This window comes from Dermacentor andersoni, chromosome 1, assembly GCF_023375885.2.
Source record: "Dermacentor andersoni chromosome 1, qqDerAnde1_hic_scaffold, whole genome shotgun sequence".
Taxonomy (NCBI): Eukaryota; Metazoa; Arthropoda; class Arachnida; order Ixodida; family Ixodidae; genus Dermacentor; species Dermacentor andersoni.
In genome coordinates, this window is record NC_092814.1 from 170,438,105 (window position 1) to 170,463,981 (window position 25,877).

General features: G+C 45.0%; 1 protein-coding gene across 1 annotated transcript in view; it reads left to right on the plus strand.

Moving 5' to 3' along the window:
* dre4 (SPT16 homolog, facilitates chromatin remodeling subunit dre4) overlaps window positions 1–25,877 on the plus strand; it is a 170,454-nt gene that overhangs the window by 91,828 nt on the left and 52,749 nt on the right. The window contains exons 13-15 of the mRNA XM_050195378.3: window positions 8,045–8,160; window positions 9,855–9,937; window positions 22,353–22,423. Coding sequence (XP_050051335.1) covers window positions 8,045–8,160; window positions 9,855–9,937; window positions 22,353–22,423 — 270 coding nt within the window. The remainder of the gene's footprint in view (window positions 1–8,044; window positions 8,161–9,854; window positions 9,938–22,352; window positions 22,424–25,877) is intronic.

A 25,877-nucleotide genomic window follows, 5' to 3' on the forward strand; every position in this document is an offset into this window, starting at 1 on the left:
AGTTGCGATAGCAAACGACAGCTACACTAAGTAAGGATAGTAGCTTTATTGGCCGTATAAACTTGCAAACATTCACATAAACGCAAACTTAACGGTGAGTATGCAGCACGCCCAAAGGTATGAGCAGCCATCGACTCAGCCCCCGATGCAAATCGCTTTAAAGATAGGGCACGGCGCGGCCTCGTAATGCACAGTTGCTGCTGAAGTAAAGCGCCATGCCACTCCCTTCTTTCCCACTTTCCTCCCTTGTAAGCGGGAGATTGAGTCTTGATCGTCAGCGCCCCTCGACGTGGTTGTGTAATACGTGGTTGCTGCCAGAGTACAAGGCTACTGCCCCTCCTCACCGGGACCCTTTGCGCAAGATTGAGCCGCGAACATCGGCTCCCCTCACGCACTTTCATTCACACCTACACCATGCGGTGCGCGGCGACGATGACAATGGCAAAAATGCGTCTGGAGGGTTCATATAATTGCTGTCACAATAAAGGTAGGAGACGCAGTACGATTTGCCGTCCGACACAGCATTGGACAGAATCGCGCCCGCAGAATGCCATATTAGATGCCGAATCGTACCATGTGTCTCCTACTTCATGGCAGCAAGTTCAGGGTGCGATCATTATGTGAGAAAAAGAAAAAAAACTCACTTCTTGATGGGAAAAGGGGGGGCTGCGTTCAGGAAATTTAGAATACATTTCAGAGATAAATAACCCAGGAATAGTGTCCGAAAAAAAAAAAAATGCTCAGTACCCAGTGGTCCTTCGGATACAAAAAATAAACTAAAACCAGTTCATCGCTCATGACATGCAGTGAAGCAGTTCCTGAATCTTGTGAAGCATAGGTGCGCTCCGCACTTTTCTCGCGAAAGATCTAGTTTCTGTTTAGCTTTGCGGTCCTCATAACACATTTTGGAGTTCCGCCTTTTCAGCAATTTCTGAAGATGGTCCGATAAAATGTTCAAGGAACGTACTTCACCAGTTCGTATAGAGTCGTGCACCTCTTCCAGGGCCAATCGCTCTCAGCATTGCTGGGCAACTACAAGATTATGCATCCAAGCATATCTGTTAGTTCTGCAGATTGTCTTTATCACCTCTGCAGAGAAGAGTCGAAACAGGGTGTCTACCGACCGGGAAAACAAGGAATTCTCAGGGATTTTTAATACCATATAGTGTGGAATATAGGTCGAGGTTTTTTCCAAAATATATTGCTTGAAGTTCACCCCTCGACTTAACTATCGGCCCTTGGCACAACATGAATAGTCGTCTGGCAACATGTAGGAGCGCAGACCTTTCGGCATCTGCATCGTTATCGCCTCCTTGGTGACCGACGCGGCCCAACTCATGGGCGCCGCGCGGTGCACCCGGAGCTCGAAGACAGGGTGGCGGATTTCGTCCGCGAGCATCGTGCCAGATCTTTGCCAGTGACAGCAGAACTCATCCGCATCAAAGCTATTGAGATCGCCCGAGAATCCGGAGTGCCCAAGGAACAAATCAAGGGCTGCATTTATTGGGTTCGTCGCTTCATGCGACGCAAGGGATTCGCACTTCGACGGCGCACATCAATCTGCCAGAAGCTGCCAGAGGCATACGAGGACAGGCTGGTCGAATTCCAGCGCTATGTTATCCGTCTCCGGCAGCAGCATGGCTGCATGTTGGGACAGATCGGCAACGCTGATGAAACGCCGGTGTGGTTCGACATGCCGTCGCCCACCACAGTGTGCGAACGCGGAGCAAAAGAAGTCAAACTTCTTCCTACGGGGAACGAGCATTCGCGCTTCACGGTGATGCTCGCGTGTACTGCAGACGGCAGAAAGCTGCCCCCATACATAATATTCAAGAGGAAGACGCTGCCGAAAGAGGCTTTCCCACGGGATGTCATTCGCGTGAATGAAAAGGGCTATATGGACGAGGCCCTCATGCTCAATTGGATTAAGACCGTCTGGAATCAGCGACCCGGCGCACTCCTGCGGTGTCCGAGCATGCTCGTCTTGGATGCCTTTCGCAGGCACTTGAACGCAGGTGTGAAGCAGGCACTCCGCGATGGGAGGACGGAACTCGCCGTCATTCCGGGAGGCATGACGACAACACTTCAGCCACTGGACGTCGTGCTCAACAAGCCCTTTAAAACCGTGTTCGTGAACAATATACTCAGTGGATGGCCGGCGACAACCAGACGACCCCAACCGACCGGCTTCGCAGGCCGCCTCTCGCCACTGTGGCCACATGGGTGTCGCAGGCTTGGCGCTCGCTGCCCGACGATATGGTGGTGCGGGCATTCAAGAAGTGTTGCATTAGCAACTCCTTGGACGGCACTGAGGATGACATGTTGTGGGACGCAGCCAGTGAAAAGCAGTCGTCTTCGGACGAGAGTTCAGACAGCTCAAACGAATGAGCAGGTGACAAGTCTGGCGGCACCACTAAATAAAACGAAGTTTTGTGCTTTACAATTTTTATGTTGACTTCCTTGCTTCAATCTAAGGGGGTCAACCTATATTCCGCCTCGACCTATATTCCGCATTATACGGTAGTCTGGAAATACTTGGGGAAAACTATGGAATTTGTGCTTCTATCAGGAAAAATTAGCTGTAATTTTATTGAAAGGGAACGAAAGTTGCGCTAATGCTGGCTTCGAGTAGTAGAGAGGGATCGTAACAAATAGTCTTTGATGCCGTGTCGTCGGCTTCAGGACTTGCCAGTGTACAGTCGACAGATTTTCCAGGTGCCCAATTTTTGGGACCACTGGCAGCCGTAGCCAACACCACGGCAATGCTAGGCCTTGCTGCTTCGACATTCGCTATTAAGCTTCTTGCCGTTCCACGGTATGGTTTTCTTTGAAAGAATTCACCGCAATTGTCTGCAATGGCACCGACTCCGTCTTCGTAATCCTCGTGATAGGCTTCGAAGCTCGGAAAGCACTGTGCGTTGCATAATGCCGGTTCCTGAAAGTCAGCTTCACCTCAATCCAGAAGTGTTACGCGGTGAACCGTATGCAAAGTATTGTGGTGAAGCTTAAGCTTGGGAAAGGACAATTGTCACAACACAGTATGTATTTCTTAATTTTATACACTTCACACGTGGTGACCTGTCACATTACGAGCACCAATATGCCTAATAAGTGTACTGGCAGTCCTTCAGAGCTTTTTTCGGGCGTGCCTGTGATTTGAGCCCCTTGAGGGCAGTAAAAGGCATGCAAAATTTTTTCTGATTGCCCGATTTTTCGGACGTTTTCGTGGCCCATAGGGAGTCTGAAAAATCAGCCATTGACTTTACAACTGTCCAAGAGGATGCTTCATATGGTCCGTGGGGCGAACATGCGGCGGAAGGAGGACGATAATAGAAAGGACCAATGTAATGAGGGATGAACGAGGAAGGAAGTGTGCCACCGCTTCTTCGAAGGAGCTTGTGCTCAACAAAGCATGCGCTGATGCCAAGACCAAAATAACTCGAAACACATCCACACACATCCAAACCAAAATAAGCTCTTTAAAGTGGTGTAACACAACACTGAGCCGTTGTGTGTGGGCTAAGAGTACGCTTATCCAGCTGCTGAGAGACAATCTCACTTGTGGCAAAGTTCGGGCCTCATACCAATGAGCTTGCTATCACTTGATAGAAATAGGTCATAGTCGAAAATATTTGCTTCTGTATGCACCTCTTTTTATTCATATTTGAAAATGTTTTACTCGGTTTGCAATGGGCTTGACCATTTCTTTTTTCGAAGATATTTTATTTGCTGTACATTTTACTAAGTCGTCCCGTCTGTGTTCTTTTTGAATAATGTAAACACTACTCCTTACTATACAAACTGGATTCAGTCATTTTCTTTAATTTTTTTATGCTGTCGATGCTGTCGGGCGACACCATGTCGCCCGACAGCATCGGGCGACATGGTGTCAGCCCATCTTGACGTAAAACAAAGTTCTGTGTGACTCAGGAAATTTTGCAAAGGCACTCGGGGGAAGAAAACTCTGGGAATTTGGAAATGTCAGCTTGATAGACAACCTGAGAAAGAAATCCCATGCCGTTGTAAACTGTCTTGTGCTGATTTGTAATGCTGGACCGAGATGTGCTACGACCAGCCTTCATGGTGTGAACAGAAGTTACTTTGCTGCCAATGGCAGCGCATCCCGAAGATAATCAATAGAGCTCTCGGGTCGTGCAAAAAGATCACCAGATAAGCATGCACAAGGAAGCAGACCGCTCAAGGTTGTAAAGGAAACTCACCAGTGAAGAGCTGCGGATGCCCCCATGCTGACACAAAACACAGTCATCCTCAGAGCTTGTATCTTCTTTTCTGTGATCTTCGGAACCATAACTCGAGTCCTCATCACAAAATTGAAGTGCGGGTGCAGCATAGTTGCGAGAACGACGCTTTTCTTGCAACGCAGCCTCATGGGACGACGCCAGGGGAGCAACTTTCGACAACTGAGCAGTGACACCGGCCGCGCCCCGTGCGTGGATTTTACTAGAGAAGCAAAATAAACTATAGAAAACTCGTTGAAAATGCCAGGTCCACATGTTAGAGATGCGGTAGACCTTCAGAAATACACTTCAGTGGGATGAAATGAGTCTGACTCCAAACGAAAGCTCACTAGTGAACAGCTGGCAACATAATTTAATTCTTGACTTGATGGTAGTCATTTGATTATAAAATATTGGTGCTAGTGCGGTGTAATCCTCAGTGGCGTGCTTTTTTCTCGAGCGCGACAGTAGGTGACGGCCACGCTTCTTTTTGCTACAACATACACACATTAGTTTGCAAAAAGGTCCGTCAAAAATCGCAATGTTGCGAGCGCTCGAAAATGTAAACTGATTCTGAAAGCGCACTGCCTGTATCAAGTACTGGATGGCCTTAAGTGGATAAGAAACAGCTCCAACATGTCGAAATCGGTGATCTAAAGCATCGACCACCGATGATCGATTTGAATAGGCGTGGTAACGAAAGAGTTAATGACATATTTAACGCATATTTGTGAAGTATGTCAGAACATGGAACCTTTTCCTGTAGGATGAGATTATGGATTGCTTTGTTCTGTTACCCCAACTTAAGTTAAAATAGCGCAGATGAGATGTGAAGAGTGCCTTAAATATCGAAAGCTTTTGAGGAACTGGCAATACACGCTGGCATTTACTTAAAAGGCCTACTTAATTATGTAGTGGTACAGATTGACTACATTGTGTTCTAGAGGAACTAAATATTGAACATAGCAAGTTTCGGGAACCTTTACTCAGCCAATGTGGCTCAAATGCGAAAACATACTTTGGAATCCCTGACGTCACACTAACGTACCGGCGTTGGGGTTTCAGCGGGAAGTTCAAATACTGATACTTCGACCTTCATTTTCTCATCTAATAATCAAACTATTATTTTGAAATGACTGCCTGCAGGGTTCTCAAACAATACTTTATTAGTCTAAACTGATTTATTGTTTCACTTTAGTGTCCCTTTAACATGAGATTGTAAGAATGAGTGGGCTCATAAAGTGAGGCAATTAAAGTGAAAAAGAACAGCTTTAGTTTGGGAACAGTTAATTTTTAAAGAATTTTTAGGTGTCCAGGTGCATGTTTTTTATAATTTTATGTTATCTATATTCACAAGAGCATGAATATTTGTTCCGGAAAAGAAAGGCTTGTATTATCAGCATAGGTTATGTATTCACAACTTGCACCGGCTATAGGGGGCGCCACAACTTATCCAAAACGGCTGTCGATTCAATGATCACCTGCATGGAGACATCGCCACCTGTGTAGTTTTGGTCGCTGGTTGCCGCCGCTTGCGAACTATAGAATCATTTTGCATGGCATTGCACTTCCCGTTCAGGAAGCAGCTCACGCTTGAGTGCATAATGTCACATAAGCCGCGAGAGGGTGACGAATGCGCTTCCTCATAGTCAATATATCAGTAAACATCATTGACACATCGAGCCGTGCACTTGTTCTGTTTCGATCGCCATCGAGCCTGAGTGGGATCTAATTTATATCCCCAATGGCTCCCTTCTGCCGCTTTCGCAAACGAGCCAGTCGCAATCGATGAATTTGATCTCAATCGGGCTTGATCGCGATCGTAAGTGCCCGTACGACACCAATCAGACGGGGCACTTACGATTGAGACCGATCGGTATAAAATTTCTCGATCGCAAGTGGTTCTCCTCAGCAGCGACTGTAAAGAGTCTGAATTAACGAACGAAGAATATGAGCATTCGTCATTAGATGCCCTGGTTACACGTATGTGAATGTGAGACTGTCTAACAGGTGATCTAGTGAGGTTAATTCGAGGGTTTTACATCCCAAAACAGGGTTTCCGATGCGCTGTTTCACCGCCCATTGCTTTTTTTCGTCACTTGTCTGAAGGAAAATTATGACGGCTTACGACGTCTTTTGCAGTGCGGTTTGAGCGTTGCGGCACAGAGCACATGCGATTGCACTTGTACTTGGTTCCCATTTTTGAAACGCCAAAGTTCCACGGCGATGTTTTAAAAAAATGCTTCGTAATTCACTTTCCGCATGCGCAAAGTCACGAAAGGCACTGACGATGAAGTGCAGCTCATGCGTTTTCACCAGGCATGTATTATTCTTTCTATCATCGGATGCTGCTTTCGGTGGTTGCCGTGTGGCAGCACCACCGTACCTGAAAGTTGCAAATAGGGCTTAAGGTTCAACAGTTGCAATATCATTAATAAATATAAAATAAAAGTGGTCCCAATATGCTGCCTTGGGGAACTCCGTATTTAACAAGTCACATAGAAGAGTTCTGCTTATCGATACACATTCATGTCTGCTTGCTAAGTAGTTTTTAATTAGATTGAGGGCAACACCGCGAACTCCATAACGCTGCTACTTTCCTATTAATTTTTCATGGATAATTATGCCAAATGCTTTGGCCATATCTAAAAATATGCCTAATGTGAATTTTTATGCTTGAATATTTTTAAGGAGCAATTCTTTTTGAAACAGCAGAGCACTTTCTGTAGAAAAACCTGATCTAAATCCATATTGCGATTTTGTTATGATGGAATGTTTGTCAAAAAATTTTGACGATTTGAGATGAATAATTTTTTCTTGACCTTTGGAGAATAGGGGACCAAACAGGGGAGACACAGCTATAGCAGCTTAACTTTCACAAACGTACTGTAAGATGTAAGACAACCAACAGTGCCGTTTGCAACATGTTGAAGGTTCTGAAATCGGGGGCCACGGGAAGGTTGCACAGGACACCACACCACCCGCATCCACCTATCATCCATTCAAATGCATCTGTTGTCGAATGGTCAGCGCCATGCCTTCTCGCGTACTATCATTTTGGGCCTTGCTTGAGCAGAGAAGTAAATTTATGCTGCAGTAACGAATTGGTTGTTCTGCATCACCAATGCATGACCGACGCTTTGTTTTGGTGCCCATCTAGTAGATAAAAATGAACACGTGTTTGCTCAAGGTGTCCTTGGCCTGTCAGTTTGAAAAGAAACAGTTGATCTCAATAAATGATGAAACCATCACCAATGCTTTATCGGCGTAAGATGACATTAAGTGACAGGTGATTTTTATTTCTCGCTGTTACAGCGGAAAGCAAGTAGCAAGGACAGATTCAGATCGAAGCAGGCAATGCAGGCACAGCCATGTTGCAATCACGGTAATAGGCAGCAATTGACGGTATCTGCTGCTGCTGCCGCAGCAGTCTTACAATTAGTGCTATCCACAGTTCACTGTTTGTAGTCCACAGGTGCACACCTGTGCATTTTCTTTCTCTTTGCATTCCCAACTTTAATTAACTGTACTTTCTTCTTGATGTGCAAATTCTGAGACAGCGTTTCATAAAATGTAACGCCGGCACTAGTGCTCAGTGATGTGTTGCGCTATATCGTAAGATGATCCAAGTGCTTTATTCAAAAGGGCTCTCTTTAGTTTGAAACCCCCTCGCCTACTTCCTCTCTCATTTTTCTTTCTTTTTTGTCTGAATAAAAAATTTGCAAACCCCTTGGAGTTTGAATTAACAAGGTTCCAGTGTATATATCTGAAAAAGCATTGATTCCTCAATTACTCTTTCAATGCAGACTGAACAGTCAGCAGAAGAGAAACGTCAGCAGAACCAAAAGTTGCTTGCAGAGCGCTTGAATCAGGCAGCCAAAGACAGGCTGGCATCACAGCGAGGTGTGCAAAAGGATGAGAAGTAAGTTGGCAAGTTGACTTAAGGGCATGTGTGTGCTGGTCTTTGGTGCTCTTTGCTCTTGCCTTCGCATGGCCTTATGGTGCTTTTCTAACTTGTATTGTCTTTCTTTCCTTTCACTTGCAGTGACTGGGATAAGTACGTACAGCATGAACTAGAGGACAGCCATGTTTATATTCTGTTCGTCATTTTGATTGTTTCATTCACCAATTCACCATTGCATGGCCTTTCCTAAGCTTATAAAATGTGTAGGCTGTAAGCCGCTGAAATGTTTTGAGCGCGTAAAACTGGGCCTTAAATAAGTATAGATATTGGTAGCTTTGCTTTAATTATAACGCACCTTCCTTTCCTGCCTTTCCTTTTCTATAATGCAAATAGAGTTGCTTCACTAATAAACAGGGAAACATGGGCTCTGCAAAATTGCCAAATGGATTTGGGTTTCTGTTAACAAATAAGGTTAACAAATATATAGCCTCAAATGTTTGCATATACTGTACTGTATATTCTTGTAAGAGCTGAACCCCTAAATTTGGACCTAAATATTTAAAGGAAAAAAAAGATTTTGTATGGGCTGCAGTCCCTGTTCCTAAGTGCACTCCTCGTCTGCCACTGCTATGCTGCACTATCTCTGTGCAGTATTGATGCTGCACACAGTGGTGTATGGTCTCCTCTTCGATTGTACCCACAGTTACTAGCGTTTTGGGGGGAAAGTCATTGACAACTTAATTGTTCATGTTCTGAAATTCATTTCCCGGTGCCCACAGGTTCTACCGTCGTGCTTTTCACCGGTTCTCGAGATGATCTTCAAGTTACCAAAAACTCCCTCATTACCCAAAAAGTAGTGCATGCGGGTGTTATCAACTGCAACATACCGTTACATGTCGTGCAAAAGCTTCAAAGGATTCTTTCACTGCATAGTAACGCAGTGTGAAGGCTTAACCTTCAATCAGTGCAATGCATAGCATATCTGGCTCTTCCGTTCTTTACTGCATTTGATTCTTAAGGGGAAGCCTGTCAACTTAGGCACCGGCATAACTTATTTGCCATCGCTATGTGTTGAGCTGTGCATACACGTTCATGCAACTCGCGTAAGCCACTTAAGGTGTCGCACTCGGGCACTGCGCTTTGTTCCTACTGTACACGTTTGTGCATTGAGCTTATGTTGCTCCCACACCACTTAAGATGTATACTGGTGCTATCAGCTAAAACATTTGATTCTCTGTTTTTATGAAAGCACCGGTATTTCACCACCTAACCTTATGTATGGCACGTATGAGCCCATTACTAAGGACAGCTTCATCTTATAATAACATGTGCAATTAACCAGATTCCAGCTGCTCCGGCTACACCATCACATGCCAATGATCACGAACAAGGTAGCAAACAAAGTTAAAATAAAGGCTTCCTAATGTCGTTGTACAGGGCAGAAAGCATGTCTGTTTTTCAAAGCATCATATATTCTACTTTTTACATTTGGATGGCCACACACAAGAAATTTAGGCCCAAATTTGTGGGAAAAAAAGTGCAGCTCTTGCAAAAAAATTGAGCAAAGAGGGAGAACAAGCATATGGTGTAGGAGGCGATCTTTCACTGAGCCAAACCTTTTGTGATGTTTAGGGTTTTGTATGGTTATGTTGGAAACATGACTATGTTGATATAGGTTCTCATTTTGCATTTTGTTTTCTTACTTGAACCAGAATCCGGAAGTCAAATGTTTCATACAAGTCTGTGAATCAGATGCCAAAGGAACCAGAAGTCAAGGAGCTCAAAATATTTGTTGGTAAGCAGTTTTCTTGTTCCATAATGCTTGCCATCTATGACATGGGAGCTTGTCATGCTTTTACTGGCTTACCTAACAATGACAGGGTTTATCTTATAAGTACTTTACTGTATTCAATAACAGTATTGTTGCACTTCATTTTGATACAGTGATCATTATGTTATAGACCATTTCTCGGCACAAGTGATTGCAAACAAAAATTGGGTAGGCTGTATCAGGGATGCAACCACAGGGCATATGTGAAATGTCTTGTATGTGTTGCTGAGAGTGTATGGGCACTAGGGAAAAAATGACGTAACCAAGTACTCAAGTTAAATTTATTCACATATTTGAAAACTTGCTGCCTAACTTATGTTAGAGATAGTGGAGGTCTTATTTTAATTTTGCAGTCATGGTCACACCCTATTTGTAGTGAGCCCGTTTGTCTTGCAGAGCGTGTTTGGGCACTAGAGTAAAGAAATGACCCCCCTACTGGTTGCATCCGAGACTGCCCTGCATTGCTCGAGCCCGTCGCCCTCGTACGTGGTTGGGGCTATTGCGCTTACCTCAATCTCCTGTGCTTGTGCTCTCTATGGAGTTGGATATGTTCCGCCGTGGTTAAAGTGGTTGGATATCCCTCTCCCTCCATCTTGCTGCCTGAGTCTCTTCACGCCATTTCTGAACCTACGTGTCGAACGCTGGGGCACCATAGCTGAGTAAGCATGAAATTCCTGCAAAAAAAAAAAAAATGCACGCTTGTAAGCACTCCTAATGAGCACAGGTTTGAGCTTGATTATACAACCTACTCTTGTTACAACGGACCCTGATAATCCGACAAAAAAACTTCCGTTTTATCTGAAGTCTGTAATATCCGAAACGCCTCACTTCTGATACTTTTGTCGCGATGTCTAACAACAAAGATCGAATGACGAACTTCCCAAGTAAAAAACAAAAGTCGCAGTTTCACCGGAAAGGCAAACCATCGATTGCGATAGCAAATTAAGCAAGATAAGCGCGGCAGCAGCAGCAGCGAGCAAATTCACCTTTGTGCTGTCTCTCGCTTCAAAGTGAACTAAATGTCGAGAGCACAGCACATATGAAGTTACCGGCACTGGGCGAACTTTTTCCTCGTCGCAGATCGCTTTGAAGATGAGGCCTGCGTGGGCGTGCACTTCACATCGCAGATCGCTTTCAGGATACGGCGGCCACGCGGTCACACACTTTGTACATGTTGCAAATCGCTTTCAAGATACGCCGGCTGCGCCGTAAGCTGGAACTGCTGGAGTAGAATCCCCCGTACCTCGCGCGCAATAGAGTACAAAACAAGACCGCGCGTGTTAGGCCAGCCTTCTTTTTTCGCATGTGCAATATTGAGCCACGATCGTCAGCTAACCCTCGCTAGTCAGTCCTCAGCTCGTGTCAACACGGCAAAAGTACCGTATTTACTCATTTCTAATGCGCCCTCCATTGTAACGCGCACCCGTTTGCCGTGACCTAAAGAAAAAATGTCCTTTACAGTACCACACACCTCAATATTTCATACAAAAAAAAAATACTTTCTTTCATTTGCTCGCAATGCAATAAAGTCGCGGTTACGCCTGAAAGGCGAAGCATCGATTGCAATAGCAAATTGGTAGACAGCTATATCAAAGTAAGGATAGTAGTTTTATCGTCCATATAAACTTTTAAACATTCGCTTACTAATTAAGTTAACAAGCTTGGTGTCACGCGCACAAACAAACATGAACATGTCTACTTAAGGGGAGACGTGGGTCCCAAAACCAACTTGGTTAATTTTAGTGTGAACGGGATGATATTTAACAGTATTGTTCAGCTTTTTCTGCTGATTGCAAATATCTAATTAGATTTTGTATATCTTCATTAGAACAAATGATGCAAAGTTTCTGATACAGAAATTTAATCAATTTCTTACGGGACTTTTCAAAAACTTAACTTTGTCAAAAGGAAAAACAGAGTATACGGCCAGAACGCCAGAGAGTAGCTCTAGCCGGTGATGCTATTTTTATTGTTCTCAGTGAAATTATAATGCAAAAATACCAGATGTAAACATAATTTCAATATTTTTGCTAATTTTCATTTGTATTTAGTGGCAATTAAAATTTAGCCGGCAACTTTAGAAATAAATAAATAGCATCACCGGCTAGATCCATTCGACACAAATATATTGATACTAAACATTTTGCTGGTACTTAGAACGAACATATGAAGATCTCCTCTAAGGCAGTGTGCGGTGTCCAAAAACATGAAGCTGAGAAAAACGAGTTTGAACTTTCAGTTCATTATAACTTTTAATGGACTAACAATATGGCAATATAAATTGCACCACCATGTAGCCCTGTCTTTCAGCAACAAGTTCATGACATATATATGGCCATTTTGCAAAAATAACATTGAGATATTTGTTGCAAATCATGCATAGTCATTGAAAGCAATGCCAGAAAGCTAGCACCACGAGCTTCACATTCCTATTTTAGTTCCTTCTTGTACAGAAGGCACACAAATGGCATCCCTATGCAAATAAAGTTGCGCAGAGTTCATGGCCACAACAAAATATGTCCTTTCCACAAAGTTTATGGCTACAACAAAAACTTTGGATCAAATCCCAGTGGTGGTCGCCATATCTCAATGGAGCTGAAATGCAAAAAAGTTCCTGTGCTTGTGTTGTAGCGCTTCCCAAGTGGTCAAAATTGGTCCAGGATCATATCACGGTTTTGGAACGTAAAATCCTAGAACTCAAATTAAAAAAAAAAATTATCTCTGGCACACTCTCATAATTGTGCATTCAGCAAAAGGTCACACCTATACCTATAAAAGCCCAGGACTGTAGGCAGAGTCTGTTGGTGGCTTGTGCCTCTTTGCAAGCTTGTTTATCAAAGCATTTCTGTTTGTGTGATCCTTGTGGGACATGTGAAGCCTCTGACGATCCTTTCGCGCATGCCACACGTGGAGCACTCCAGCACAAGCTTGGCACAGAGCCCGTACTCCTTGGCGGGGTCCTTCGAAAGCATCAGCGATTTCTTGGCGCACGCGGGACACGGCATAAGTCCAAAAAAGTCTTGCACCACGGATAAATCCACAATTGCAAGTTCCGTTCCGCTGTCGCTGACGTCCTCTTTCGTGTCAACACCCAGCAGCTCAAACTTTCGCTCCGTTGCAGACTGCGACGCCAGGCGCGTTTTCGCCTTATCGGCGATCGCTGCGCGTAGACCCTTGTTTCAAGGAGTACCACGCTAGGAAATACACTTGAACATTTTGAAGTTCTGAGTGATGCCGACACCAAAATACTGTTCCTAATTATTTTTTATTATTTATTCCCGACTTCATGCATTTTGTACATTCAAGATCCGCAATAAAGTAATTTGACCACCTGGGAAAGTTTTTTTCAAAATAATTCGACCTTCAAAGGGTTAAAAGCGAACTTCGTTCCATTAACCCTTTCAGGGTCGATTTCTTTCGCCATATGTGACCACCCAGGGTAGATTTTTTTTTATTGCAGATTCCAATTCTTTCGAGGCACTTATTTCCAAAAAATTGCTGCAATTTTTCTAGGGTGACAATAAAGTGAGAAAGAAATACTTTGCGTTGGTACAGTCAAACCCGGCTATATCGAACTCGCAAAAAAACGCCTGTCAGTTCGATATAGAGCATAATTCGATATAAGCCTGCTAAATAATTGGATGTCATAAAAGCACATACCAGTTATAAGATCACTTTATTAACGAAACTAGCTTAGTTTGGCATAAATTAGTCCTGCATTTTCTTCTGCGTGGGCAATTTCGCTGCCTGCGACGCACGCACTTCCCCACGTTGTCTAAGGAGTCGGAGCAGCTGAGGCCGCAACCTTCCGCATTCGCGCAGAAGCGCCGGACTAATGCGAGTGCACCAATCACTTCGGAGGATGTGGGCAAAGGACCGTAGTTGCTTTCCTCAATGTGCCTACTTTCATTTGTGCTCGGTACGATGTCGGCGATGTAGTCTTCGTTTCCGGGCTCTACCGTGGTCGCGGCACCATCATCTGCACTCACAAACTCGTCCACCGTTGATTCGAATGTCCCGGAAATTTTGACAGCTCGCTCCAAGCTTCGGCAACACCGGCAACGGCTTCGTCGCATTCATCAGAATTTACAGTCCTCACCGAGCACGCGGAAACCGACACGTAGGAAGAACCCTTCGTACACGGCCGTGCGTACGCGTCGGGCGCCATGGGCACCGGGCTGCGAGCACGACCTACTGTATATACCAACGTTACTAGACTAGCTTCAGTTTTAAAACTCGGTGTCATTGCGCGGAACCGCCACCCCACCCGCGCCTTCGTGGCGCTGCAGTCGCACCCGGCTTCACTTCCTCACTGGCCGGCTACGCGGGCGGGCCGGACTAAGCACGCGATGCAGCGTTGGTGTATTCTGTCGTTTGTTGTCGACAGCGAATTTCAGCAAGCATGTCATCCGTGGGACTGTAGCCTTCGCCGAGTTTCTTAAGAATATCAGCAGACGATGCCGACATGCTGCGTACCTGGCTGCATAGGCCGCTATCGGAACGATGTCGACAGTTCGGCGCACCACTTTTTCTGTGCTCCCAGCAATGCGACGCTTCGCTCGGCGTGAAACAGAGCGATTCCTCTTGCCGACCGGGAACTCTGCTAAATCAACGGCACGCGCTCGTGCCACTGCTCCCACGTTCGTCGTCATCTTCCACAGCTGGCTGCGTGGCCGTTCATCTTTCCAGTGTAGAATTTCACTTCACTTCTGTCGTCGTAATGGGGAGGCCTCGTTTACGGGGGTATGAGCCACTCATGGTCTTACGTAACGGAAAGATTTAATTTTGAAGATATTTAATTTCGAAGAATCACAAGCGGCAAATCGCAAGCGATGGTACTAACCACGCCGCTGAGCTAACTCGAGACATCGAACGCAAGCGACAACTGCAGGCATACCGTCAGTGCGTCGTTCTCTCCGTCGTAGCCGATTGTGTGTGTAACTTCATAACTGAGAAATACTTTAATGAACCCTCGGGATCAGTGGCGTAGCTAGGTCACGTGGCACCCCGGGGACCTTAGGTCTTCTCTGTCCCCCCCCCGCTGGGTGTAGTCGGTGGAAAGAGGGGTGTCTTCAGACGTATATGACACCCCCTCCCTCACTGGCCCCTTGCACCCGGGGCCCACGGCCCCCCGGCCCCCCCTGTTGCTACGCCACTGCTCCGGATTAACCCAGTGATAAACACAGGGGCCGCACGTTTCAGCTTCGCTGATTAAGCATCTTCACGGAATGAAAAATCCGACTTCTTTCTTTTTCTTTTCTTTTCTTTTTTTTTTTTTTTTTTTTTTTTTTTTTTTTTTTTTTTTTTTTTTTTTTTTTTGCTTGTATGTAGAAAGACCGGCCTCATCTTTCTTTTTGTAGCGCTTCTTTGGCGTGGTGAGAAGCTTCGGTGGGGATGAAGATCATCCTACAATCACGCACTTTGGCCAGATATTCAGGCTCGCTAGCCTAAACTGTCGAAACGTTAAGACGACAGGAAGAAACACACAACATTTAGAAACGCAGCTTCTGCGCTTCGCTGTATGCGTTTCTTCCTTTCGCGCAGTTTACCCTTCTTTCAGTATTAACGAACTGGCGCGATAAATCTTATTGCTGTAGGTGGATACCGCTTTCTCGTGGTATGACTAATCCACACAAGGGAGAACGCCAGCGAGTGTGAAACACGCGCAAACTGCCCGTCTGCTCGAGCTCAAGGCTGTGACGAAGCCTCAAGCCCGATGGAACAGCGTTGCCATCTGGCGGCTGTCACAGAAGTGGCGACAGCGGCTGTAAGCGCGCGGGCGGGGAGTTTTACAACTGAAGCTAGTGTAGTAACGTTGGTATATACCACGACATACAGTAGGTCGTGGTTGCGAGTCTGACCACTTTAGCCCTAATCGTGCCGAGAGTGCTCCTCGGAATCTTGCACGCTGCGGGGACATCCAACTTCTCATCGCGTGCGACGCGATTTATGATTTCGAGCTTCACAACGAAAGGCGAATTCTGCCGCTCCATCACGGCAACACTGCAGGAGAAGGCCCACAAGGCGCAAACAGCGCAAACACGATAAACCAGAGAAGCAGCCAGACAACTCGCACTTTCGCCATCTTGCACAAAGAGAGCACAAGAGCCTCTGGTTGCCTGTCTGAGCAAGCGCTGTAGGCGGGCCAGGATCATTTTTTGCTGGGGAGTATCGCTAGATAGTGATCTAAAGAAAGGAACGATGTTTGATTCTGCAACCCGTGTGGGAGCACGGCGAAGCGTCGTCAGGGGAGAGGGGGTGGCAAGTGAAAGATGATAGAAAAAGAGGGAGGATTTGGCCTAATAGACTCCACTATGCGCGACAGGGGGAGTGTCGATGGCTCGCCCGAACAGCCCGAGGCAGCGCGGCCACGGTAGGGAGAGCGGTTGGATGGAGCCGCGCCGCCGGGTTTCCCCGCTACCGCGAGGGAAAGCCAACTTCTGGGGGCACTTTTCCGCCGCTTGACGTTCAATATATCGGGAGTCACTGCAATATTTGTTCGATGTAAGCGTAATTTTTACTATATATACTCATTGTAACTATACCGTGACCAGAAATTGTTCGATATATAGAATAATTCGATGTAAACGGGTTCGATATAGTCGGGTTCGACTGTATATATGTACTGTTTATTCATGAATAATGATAAAAAAGAAAATAAACTTATAGGAAATAAAAATTTTATACATTGTTATACACATAGTTCAAAGCTTAGAAAATGTGCGCACGAAAATATTTTGCAAGACTCGAATGTTCCTGCTCTTAGACTAATTTTTACGTCCATAGCGTAATCAAACTGTAGGTGAGCGCCCTAAAAAACAACTGATTGTGTGTCTGTCAAAAAAGGAAAATGTGTGACAAACTTCTGCTAATCTTCATCTTATCGCCAACCGAGGCAATTAGTTTTTGCAAGCCTCCTTTAAAAAAAAGAAAAAAGGAAACTCATGCATGGCGGCATCCTTCCTATGCGCACCCCTGTGAGACCAAAACGCGAGAAACGGGTGGTCGCCCTTTGAGTGATTAGTAACGAGATAGCCATAAGTTTTGCGAGCACAAGAAGCCGAACCTGCCCGCGGAACAAAACCCAAACCCTGCCCGTCCGCACGCACGCGTGCCAATGTGCGAGCAGTAGTATATAGACGCGCTGGAGCAAACTAGCTCTAAAACAAACCATGCAAAGAAAACCGAGAGGAGGCGCGGGAATAAAATTCCCAGTATTCCCACATAGTGGCAGCACATGCTAGGAAAGAAAAGAAAAACGAAATTGCCGTGCTTTTTAAACATACAGACCGTGCCGTAAATATACGGCATCGACCATTTTGGACTTGTTTGCGGCACCGTATATTTAAGTCTTTGACCCTGAAAGGGTTAATAAAAGGTAGAACAGACTAAGGCTGAAGTATGGTCTGTTGTATGCGGGTCTGTTGTAACAAGTGTAGAGTGTACCTACTATGGCTGAGTGAGCTCTCAAATGCAACTACTTCCCCGGTAGGAATAACAAACATACTGCTGAGCTAAGCCTCTCTGAAGGTTGAGCAAGAGGCTAAATTAGGCCTGATTGCATCGGGCGTGGCGCAATAACAGTGATATCTGTGCATACAACACACTTACAGTGCACTCTTGATAACTCACTGTACAGTGGAATCTCGATAAACATAAATGGAACATAATCCTCATGGATGGTTGGTTTTGTTTTCATGTAATTGTATTCAGCTTTGTCTCAGTAAATGGAACTCCTGATAAACGGAACCAATTTCTCTGGTCCCTTTAGGTTCCGTTTTGAGAGGGTTCACTGTGTTATCTAATAATGGCTTCTTTGTTTTGTTTTTGTTATGAGTGGCTTTATGATTTTAAAGATATTTCATGTCAAAATAGTAAACCACTTTTGCATGCAGCAGTTTGTTTGCACCAAGATGCTGTTGTTGGTGTGTTGTGCCTAATGTAGTAGCCACAGGGTCGATGCATGCTGGTGTACGGAGCGAGGTGGAAAAAATAACGGCTGCATGTATTATAAATTGCGCGAATTTCTTTAATTTTAATACAATGGCTTCTAGTATTAAGGATAACACGCAAAACCATAAACAGTGGGGGCCTCTAGCTCCTTCAATGATACTGGTGTTCAGCAACTTAATCTTGTGTAGGCTGTGTGGCTACACCAATTAGTGAGTGAACATTTTTGTTGCTTTAACTGAAGAGCGTATTTTATGTGGTATCTTATTTGAGCATGTTTGTGCACAGCATGGTAGCCAACAAGACTTTAATCTGATCGTGTAGAGCAAATTTTAGTACTTAAGCTCAGTAGTCAGAATGTAACAAAATCTTCCACATAATTAGTTTCCAGCTGCAAGTACTACAGTAAAACCTCATTAAACCATACCTGCTTAAACAATATACAGTGAAAGCTCGTTAATTCAACATCCGTTAATTCGGAAAATCCGATAATTCGACCTTCGCGCCTCGTCCCTTCAATTATATATAGGAGTCTATGGGTACGAAACCCTCGTTAATTCGGACGGATTCCAGCCCACCTCGGATAATTCGGACGATTTCAGGCAGCCACCGAGGCTCAAAAACGAAAATACGGCAAACGTGGCACAAAAGTGATACCCAGACCAACGCCTCGTTGCCCAAACGCAGCATCGCAATTGACATGAAGTGGCTAAAACTTGGCCAATCCAATCCAATTGGCTCGATTTGTGGCTGGATGGGTGCTTTTCCTTGTTTTTGCATGTGTCGGCGTTATCGACGGGGCCATTCTGTCGCTTTGTTGGTGTTGGTGCACTACATCCTTGCACGCTGTTTTGCCGAGGACCGCTGGATTTAGCGCAGCTCAGTTATTGAACTTTATTGGTGCTTTTCTGTTGTGTGCCCGTGTCACTGCATTCTCTGCCAATGGCAACGCCGGCGAAGCGGCTGAAATACGAGGCGAAGGACTTGGCTACCAAGGTGGAAATTTTGCGGGCCCTGAAGGACGGACTCTCTCGACAAGAAGCCATGAAGAAGTACGACGTGAAAAGAAGTACCTTGAGCACGTATGTGAAAAATGAAGAACAGATTCTTCAGGCGTTCGAAAGCGAGAAGTTTCGAGTGTCACGAAAGCGTCTGCGAACAGCAGCTCATCCAGAGTTGGAAGAGGCTTTGCTTCAGTGGGTGGTCGACTCGCGTAATGCAAGTCTGCCATTGAGTGGACCCCTCATCATGGCGCAAGCTGAGAGGTTTGCACTGATGATGCATATCGATGCATTCAAGGCATCGGAAGGGTGGTGTGCGCGCTTCAGAGAGCGACATGGCCTCGTTTTTAAGACTGTGTGTGGCGAAAGAGGCGCTGTCAATGAAGAAGTTGCCAACAACTGGAAGAACGCTCAGCTGCTCGAACACATCGCCGCCTACGATCCAAATGACATATTTAATGCTGATGAAACAGCACTTTTCTTTAAGGCTTTGCCAGACAAGACTGTGACCATGAAAGGAGATCCGTGCATCGGTGGCAAAAGATCCAAGGAACGCGTCGCCATTCTTTTAGCCGCCAACATGACAGGAACAGAGCGCTTGCCGCTTGTCGTCATTGGAAAGGCACAAAAGCCACGGTGCTTTAAGAACATGCCTGCTCTTCCGGTGGAATACCGAGCGAATAAAAAGGCCTGGATGACGTCGGAAATTTTTCGTGGCTGGATGCAGAAGTTAGACCGACAGTTTTCCACAAAGAACCGCAAAGTGTTCATGGTGCTGGACAATTGTAGTGCGCATAACAGTGTCACCGGACTGGACAACATAGAAGTTGTTTTCTTGCCGCGGAACACAACATCGGCCCTCCAACCGATGGACCAAGGCATAATTCAGTATGTCAAGACCAAATACCGCAGGCGCGTGCTGGAACGGATGCTCCTGTGCCTTGAAGTCGGCAAGCAGTACGATGTGAATCTTTTGAGCGCGGTCAACATTCTTGCCTATGTTTGGCACAACACGCCCGCGCACGTCGTCGCCAACTGTTTTAGACACAGTGGCTTCGTTGTGCATGAGCCTGGCGATGATGCAGTGGCCGAAGTGTCGCTAGATGACAATGATGACTGCGAGGATTTTGGAGGAGTTCTGCCGGATGCGGTGACACTCGCTGATTACGGTCGGCATTGATGACGGCATTGTTACAGCCGGCTCGTTTACTGAAGAAGAAATTGTCAGGGACGTGCTGCACAGTGAAGATTCTGAGGAGGAAGAGGAGTCGCGAGAGGAGCAGCATCGGCCCCCTCGCACTGTGAAGGAAGGCGCGGAGGCCCTCGCTGTGTTGGAAGAATTTTGTTGGGACACTCCAGACAGCATGCGAGCTTCTAAGCACCTGGAAGGACTTCGTAAAATAGTATTCGCGCAGGTTTCTGCTCGAAAGCAGACGAGCATCCTCGATTATATTGTGCAGTAAAGGTTTGTTGATGAAAGTCGTGCATTTATTGTTTTTATTATCCGCTCGATAATTCGGACATTCGGTTAATTCGGACATAATTTATGGTCCCTAGAAGTCCGAATTAACGAGCTTTTACTGTATTTGTTTTTAAAGTAGTAAAGTCAAATCCCTGACTCAGCAACCATTGAATATAATGTGTTTCGTATCCGCATAAACCGTACCAGCTTATTGCGTACGTATCGGTTAGCACGTAGTGTTTCCACTTTTCGTCGTGCAAACACGGTGGTGCGTCGTCTCCATCGGGTCGCACGGCAGAACAACAAGCCTCAGAGATCGGAACCATGGATCAGAACAGTGGCCTCCAAGCTCCCTGTGCATTTGCGCGTGAAGCCACATCAACATCATCATTTCAGTGCCTTGCCAGAGAGTGAAGGACTCTCGTCGCTCGTGTCATGCCAAAGCTTGGATAAAAAAGACGCCGAGTGGTATAGAAGAAAAATTGGACATCGTTAGTGCTATCGAACGTGACATGAAGAAGCCTAGTGCTTCGTTTTGAATGTATGCGTTTATCCCATTTTGATATCTTATTTAGATGCACTTTTCAATCAAACCAGTGTGGCCAATCCCCCCTGTGGGTACGAGCCCGGTTTGAGGCTACAAGTCGCCGCTGGCACGCGACAGGGATCTACTGTTGACTACGGTGTGTGGCATTTGGAATGCGAAGTAGTTCCTTGGCAGCGCTGCTGCGACCGCGAAAAGATGTCTGCTACGGGGTTCAACGTTTCGCCATTGTTGCCTCTGTTGTTGCCGAAGTGTAGCCTAGCGACAGTGATGAGGATGACATCGAAAGCGACAGCACGAGCAATTCAGGCCCAACAGTGGCAGAAGCTGTGCGTTAAGTCAGCCTCATGAATACAATCGTCGTGACGAGAACAGCACCCCGCAATGAAAAAGGCGCCCCGCGACATCTGCAGCGCTACCGCGCCCATGCACAGAGAATACGCAACGTCATGTAGGAATCTCCCATGCGAGTGCTTCACGAGAAGAGGGGGCTGGCTGAAAAGCTGGCTCGCAGGTTCAGTAAGTTTGAGGCCGTGGTCATCGCTTTTAGGCCGCCACGGCATCAAACGAAAGTAACTTTTGTCGCGCGAAGTGAATAAATACTGCATGTTTTTTCCCCCTTTCATCGCACTCTCTCTGAGTTCTGTTTTTGACAGGTAAGTGGGCGGTCTCATGCTATTTCGGTTAAGCAGTACTACCGTTTAGTATGTACTTTTTCCAAGCTCCGGCCAACTACAGTTTAAAGAGGTTTCACTGTACTACAAAATAAATCAAGTTTTGGCTACACAGCTGGCAACGGCAACTTGAGACTGTGGTTGAGTGACACAGAGCCACATGTTGATGCCCTGTCAGTGATCACGTAATTTGTGCGCTGTTTTTGTTATTTCTATATGTGTAGACATTCATTTAAATCATTGCAACGTTCATCACGAGGACAGGTATAAATCCACCTGTAAAGGGAGAGAGAAGGCGGGCTCCTTTGCATTCTGTGGAGGGCTAAGGGGGAATTTAGAGCCCTTCACATCATCTATCATAACCCATTGTGCAGTTTTGGGACAATAAACCCCCAAATTAAATTTTTATTCCTCTGGAACTAACTATAACTGAGCTTGAATAATTGGAGCTTGTGCATCATGTTGTGTGGCACCATGCTCCAGAACTAATTTAGTAATTACTTAATTCACATTTAAATTACTTGCATATTGAACAGTGTTTTCATGCAGTCCTTGAACACTAATTGTGGTTTTCCTGAAAGGTGTTCACATTTTGTGCATAGCTATACTTTTCTTAGGTAGTAATCAAAGTTGAGCGAGTGTTCTAAAATGCTCTGAAAAGCGGAGGTTGTAACTGAAGAACTGCATAGTTCTTTCTTTGGGCTGCTGCTTGCCCTGCCTTATACTGTGTATCACTTTTCTTGTGCAGACAAGAAGTATGAAACTGTGATCTTGCCAATATTTGGCATTCCAGTTCCCTACCACATTTCCACTATCAAGGTAAGTTTATGGCACACAGTGCCTAGTAGCGTTGTATAATCACCATGTGGAGTGGTGCAGAAACAAATTTGTCAGCGTCCATGTATTATCGCAAGTTCCTCAGTCAAGAGCAGCGGCCTTGGAGATCAAAGATTACAGTGGGTGTGCGAATACGAAATAGTATAGTTTGAATCGAATATCAGAAAATTTATCACAATGCTTAAAGCTTACAAATTTTGAGCAAGAAAATGCAGTGCTGCACATGCATGGGCGGCTACTCACTTTACGTAACAAGACTATTTCTAGCTATCACTAACTTGCGTACCTAATATTCAAGAGAATGGAATGCCAACATTATACTAATCTACAACAAGGAAGACGTTAAATAATTAAACAATTATAGGCCCATTAGCTTGCTTTCAGTATTGTATAACATATTCACCAATTTCCAATAGAATAAGGGCAACACTTCAGTCAAACAAGAGAACAGGCTGGCTTCAGGAAAGGATATTCTACAATGGAACACATCCATGTCATAAGTCAGGTAATCGAGAGATCTGCAGAGTTCGATCAACCTCTCTACATGGCTTTCATAGATTGTGAAAAGGCATTTGATTCAGTAGAAATACTAGTAGTTGTAAAGGAATTACGTAATAAAAAAATACAGGAGACATACGTAAACATTTTTGGAAATCTCTACAAAGATTCCACAGCGGCCTTGGTTCACCACAAGAAAAGTAAAGTTACCTGTCAAGACAGGGGGTCAGGCAAGGATACACAATCTCTCCAGTACTAGTCACTGCATGCTTGGATTACATATTTAAGCCGTATTAAACTGGGAAAGCTTAGGAGTGAGGATCAATGTCAAATACCTCTGCAACCTTCGGTTTGTAGATGACATTATCCTCTTCAGCACTGTGGACAAATTACAACAAATGATTGAGGACCTTAACAGAGAAAGTGCAAGAGTGGGGTTGAAGATTCATTTGCATGGGCCCAGAACTAGCAGTATTGCTATGGGCCCAGGTGATTTTCAGCAACGTTTGTAATCGTAAATAGAAATAAACTGAAACTGCAGCGGCGGCATTCCATGCCAATGACGTCGATTTAGGAAACGTTGTAGATCAACAAGCTGTATACGTCATCTGCGGTTGCTTTGAGGACGTGGCCTTTGTCAACCTCGGCCATATTCTCGTCGACTTTCTGGAAAAGAGCAAGCACATCTTGTATGGTAAAAAAAAATTTCAATAGCCTGGCAAGGGAACAATAGTTCAGGATCATTGGCCAGCCTGTAGAGTCTGTAAAGGAGTATTTTTACCAAGGTCAATGGCTCACAAGGGAGGCTGATCATGAGAAGGAAATTTACAGAATAGAAATGGGTTGGTGTGCATATGGCAGGCATTGCCAGCTCCTGACTGGGAGCTTACCACTTTCACTGAAAAAAAAAAAGTAGAATCATTGCATTCTAGCAGTGCTAACATGTGGGGCAGTAACTTGGGAGGTTGACAAAGAAGCTCGAGAACAAGTTAAGGACCGCGCAAAGAGCAGTGGAATGAAAAATGTCACTGTGTAACATTAAGAGGCGAGAAGAGCACCGTGTGGATCAGAGGAAACGGATATCTTATATTCTAGTTGATATTAAGGGGGGAAAAAGAACATGGAGCTGGGCAGGCCATGCAGTGCGTAGGATGGATAACTGGTGGACCACTAGAGTTAAAGAATGGGTGCCAAGAGAAGGAAAGTGCAGCCGAGGACAGCTGAAAACTAGGTTGGGTGATGAAATTAGGTAATTCGCAGGCGTTAGTTGGAATCGATTGGCACAGGACAGGGGTAATTGGCAATTGCATGGTGCGGCCTTCGTCCTGCAGTGGACATAAATATAGGCTGATGGTGAATCAAGCTGTAATGTATGCTGTATTTTTATTAAACCAAATTAGTATTGCAGTTTTCTTCCAGGATGCAGGAGATCTTTTTCATCTTTATGGCAGGTGGTTTCTGTAAGCTATTTTCAGCTCATTAACTCTTTCCCTACCATGGGGAAAATTTTTTTAAAGCGAAGCTTTCTTTGCCTTTTCCTTCAACTTTCCCACTGCTGCTGTCTGGCACGTGTATGTACAGTAGAACCCCGCTGTTACGTTCCTCACTGCTGCGTTTTCCCGGCTGCTACGTCGTTTTCATCCAGTCCCGGCATAGCTTCCATAGGATCCAATGTATAAGGAACCCCGCTGTTACGTAGTAGCTGTGAAAACGTTTCCGCATGATGTAATTTTTACTATATATACTCATTGTAACTATACCTTGTTTAGAAATTGTTCAATATGTAGAATAATTCTATGTAAATGAGTTCGGCTGTATTGAGGTTCTAAATGCACTGTGTTCTATGGACAAGAGGTTGAGTTAAATACTTCGTTATATCGAGTTTCGTTATATTGAAGTTCATTATATCAAGGTTTAACTGTATATATAGCATTAACCTTAATAAATTTAATCATTAACTTTATTTTTTCAATGCCTTTTCACTAAGTATTATGTTTTAGCTATGTCTATGCTCTTCTCTGCCGTGCGCACACCCCCATTATTTTGTCACCAGGTCACTGCCCATCGTGATGTAGATGGTGCTCTTCATATTCAACAGCTTTTCACCTAGTCAAAACGAAGCTACTGTTTACAGCAACAGCTGCAGGCAAACCACGGACGCTGTCGATGCGATCATGGACAGTGACCTAGTGGTTCTAAATGTGCGTGGCCGACGCACGGACTGGATCAAAATGAAACTGCCATTTGATGCAACTGTGGACGAAACCACGGTCACTATCAACGCGATCATGGATGGCAACTATGCAGTTATGAAGGCACCCGCCCGACACACATACCAAGCCAAACGAAACTACTGTTTGCTGCAACTGCTGTGGATGGTGACTAGGCAGTCGTGAAGCCTCTGTGCTATGCTCTGTGGTAAACACAAGAATAAAGGCTTCAAAGGCACAAAGCGCTCTGACATTGCTGTCATTTACGTACGATTTCCACTGATGGCTGTGGCAATGTGAACTCGGCCGCTTCGTTTCGGTGGACACTAATGCCATTATTCCTCGTTTGCATCGCACATTTGTAGTGCTCGCCAAGCTCCAAGAGTAGTCCGAGTTAACTGATGTGTGGCCAAATATGTCCGAATTAACGACAGTTTCATTTCATTAAATATGTACACCTGCCGGGAGCAAAGGACGAGTTGAATTGTCAGATTTTCCCGACTAATGGGGGTCGAATTACCAAGGTTCTACTCTACACTGAAACCTAAGAATCCCCACATTTCGGAATTTAAGTTTGTAGTACTGAGGTGTTGTCAGTGTGACACAGGAATTAACGATGATTATTCTGAAGTTCATAGTACTGAAACGTTTTTACGTTGAAACTACTATAAGCAGTCTGCACATGATTTCTTACGTTTGTTAATCTGAAATGTTTGTTACTGTGGTAT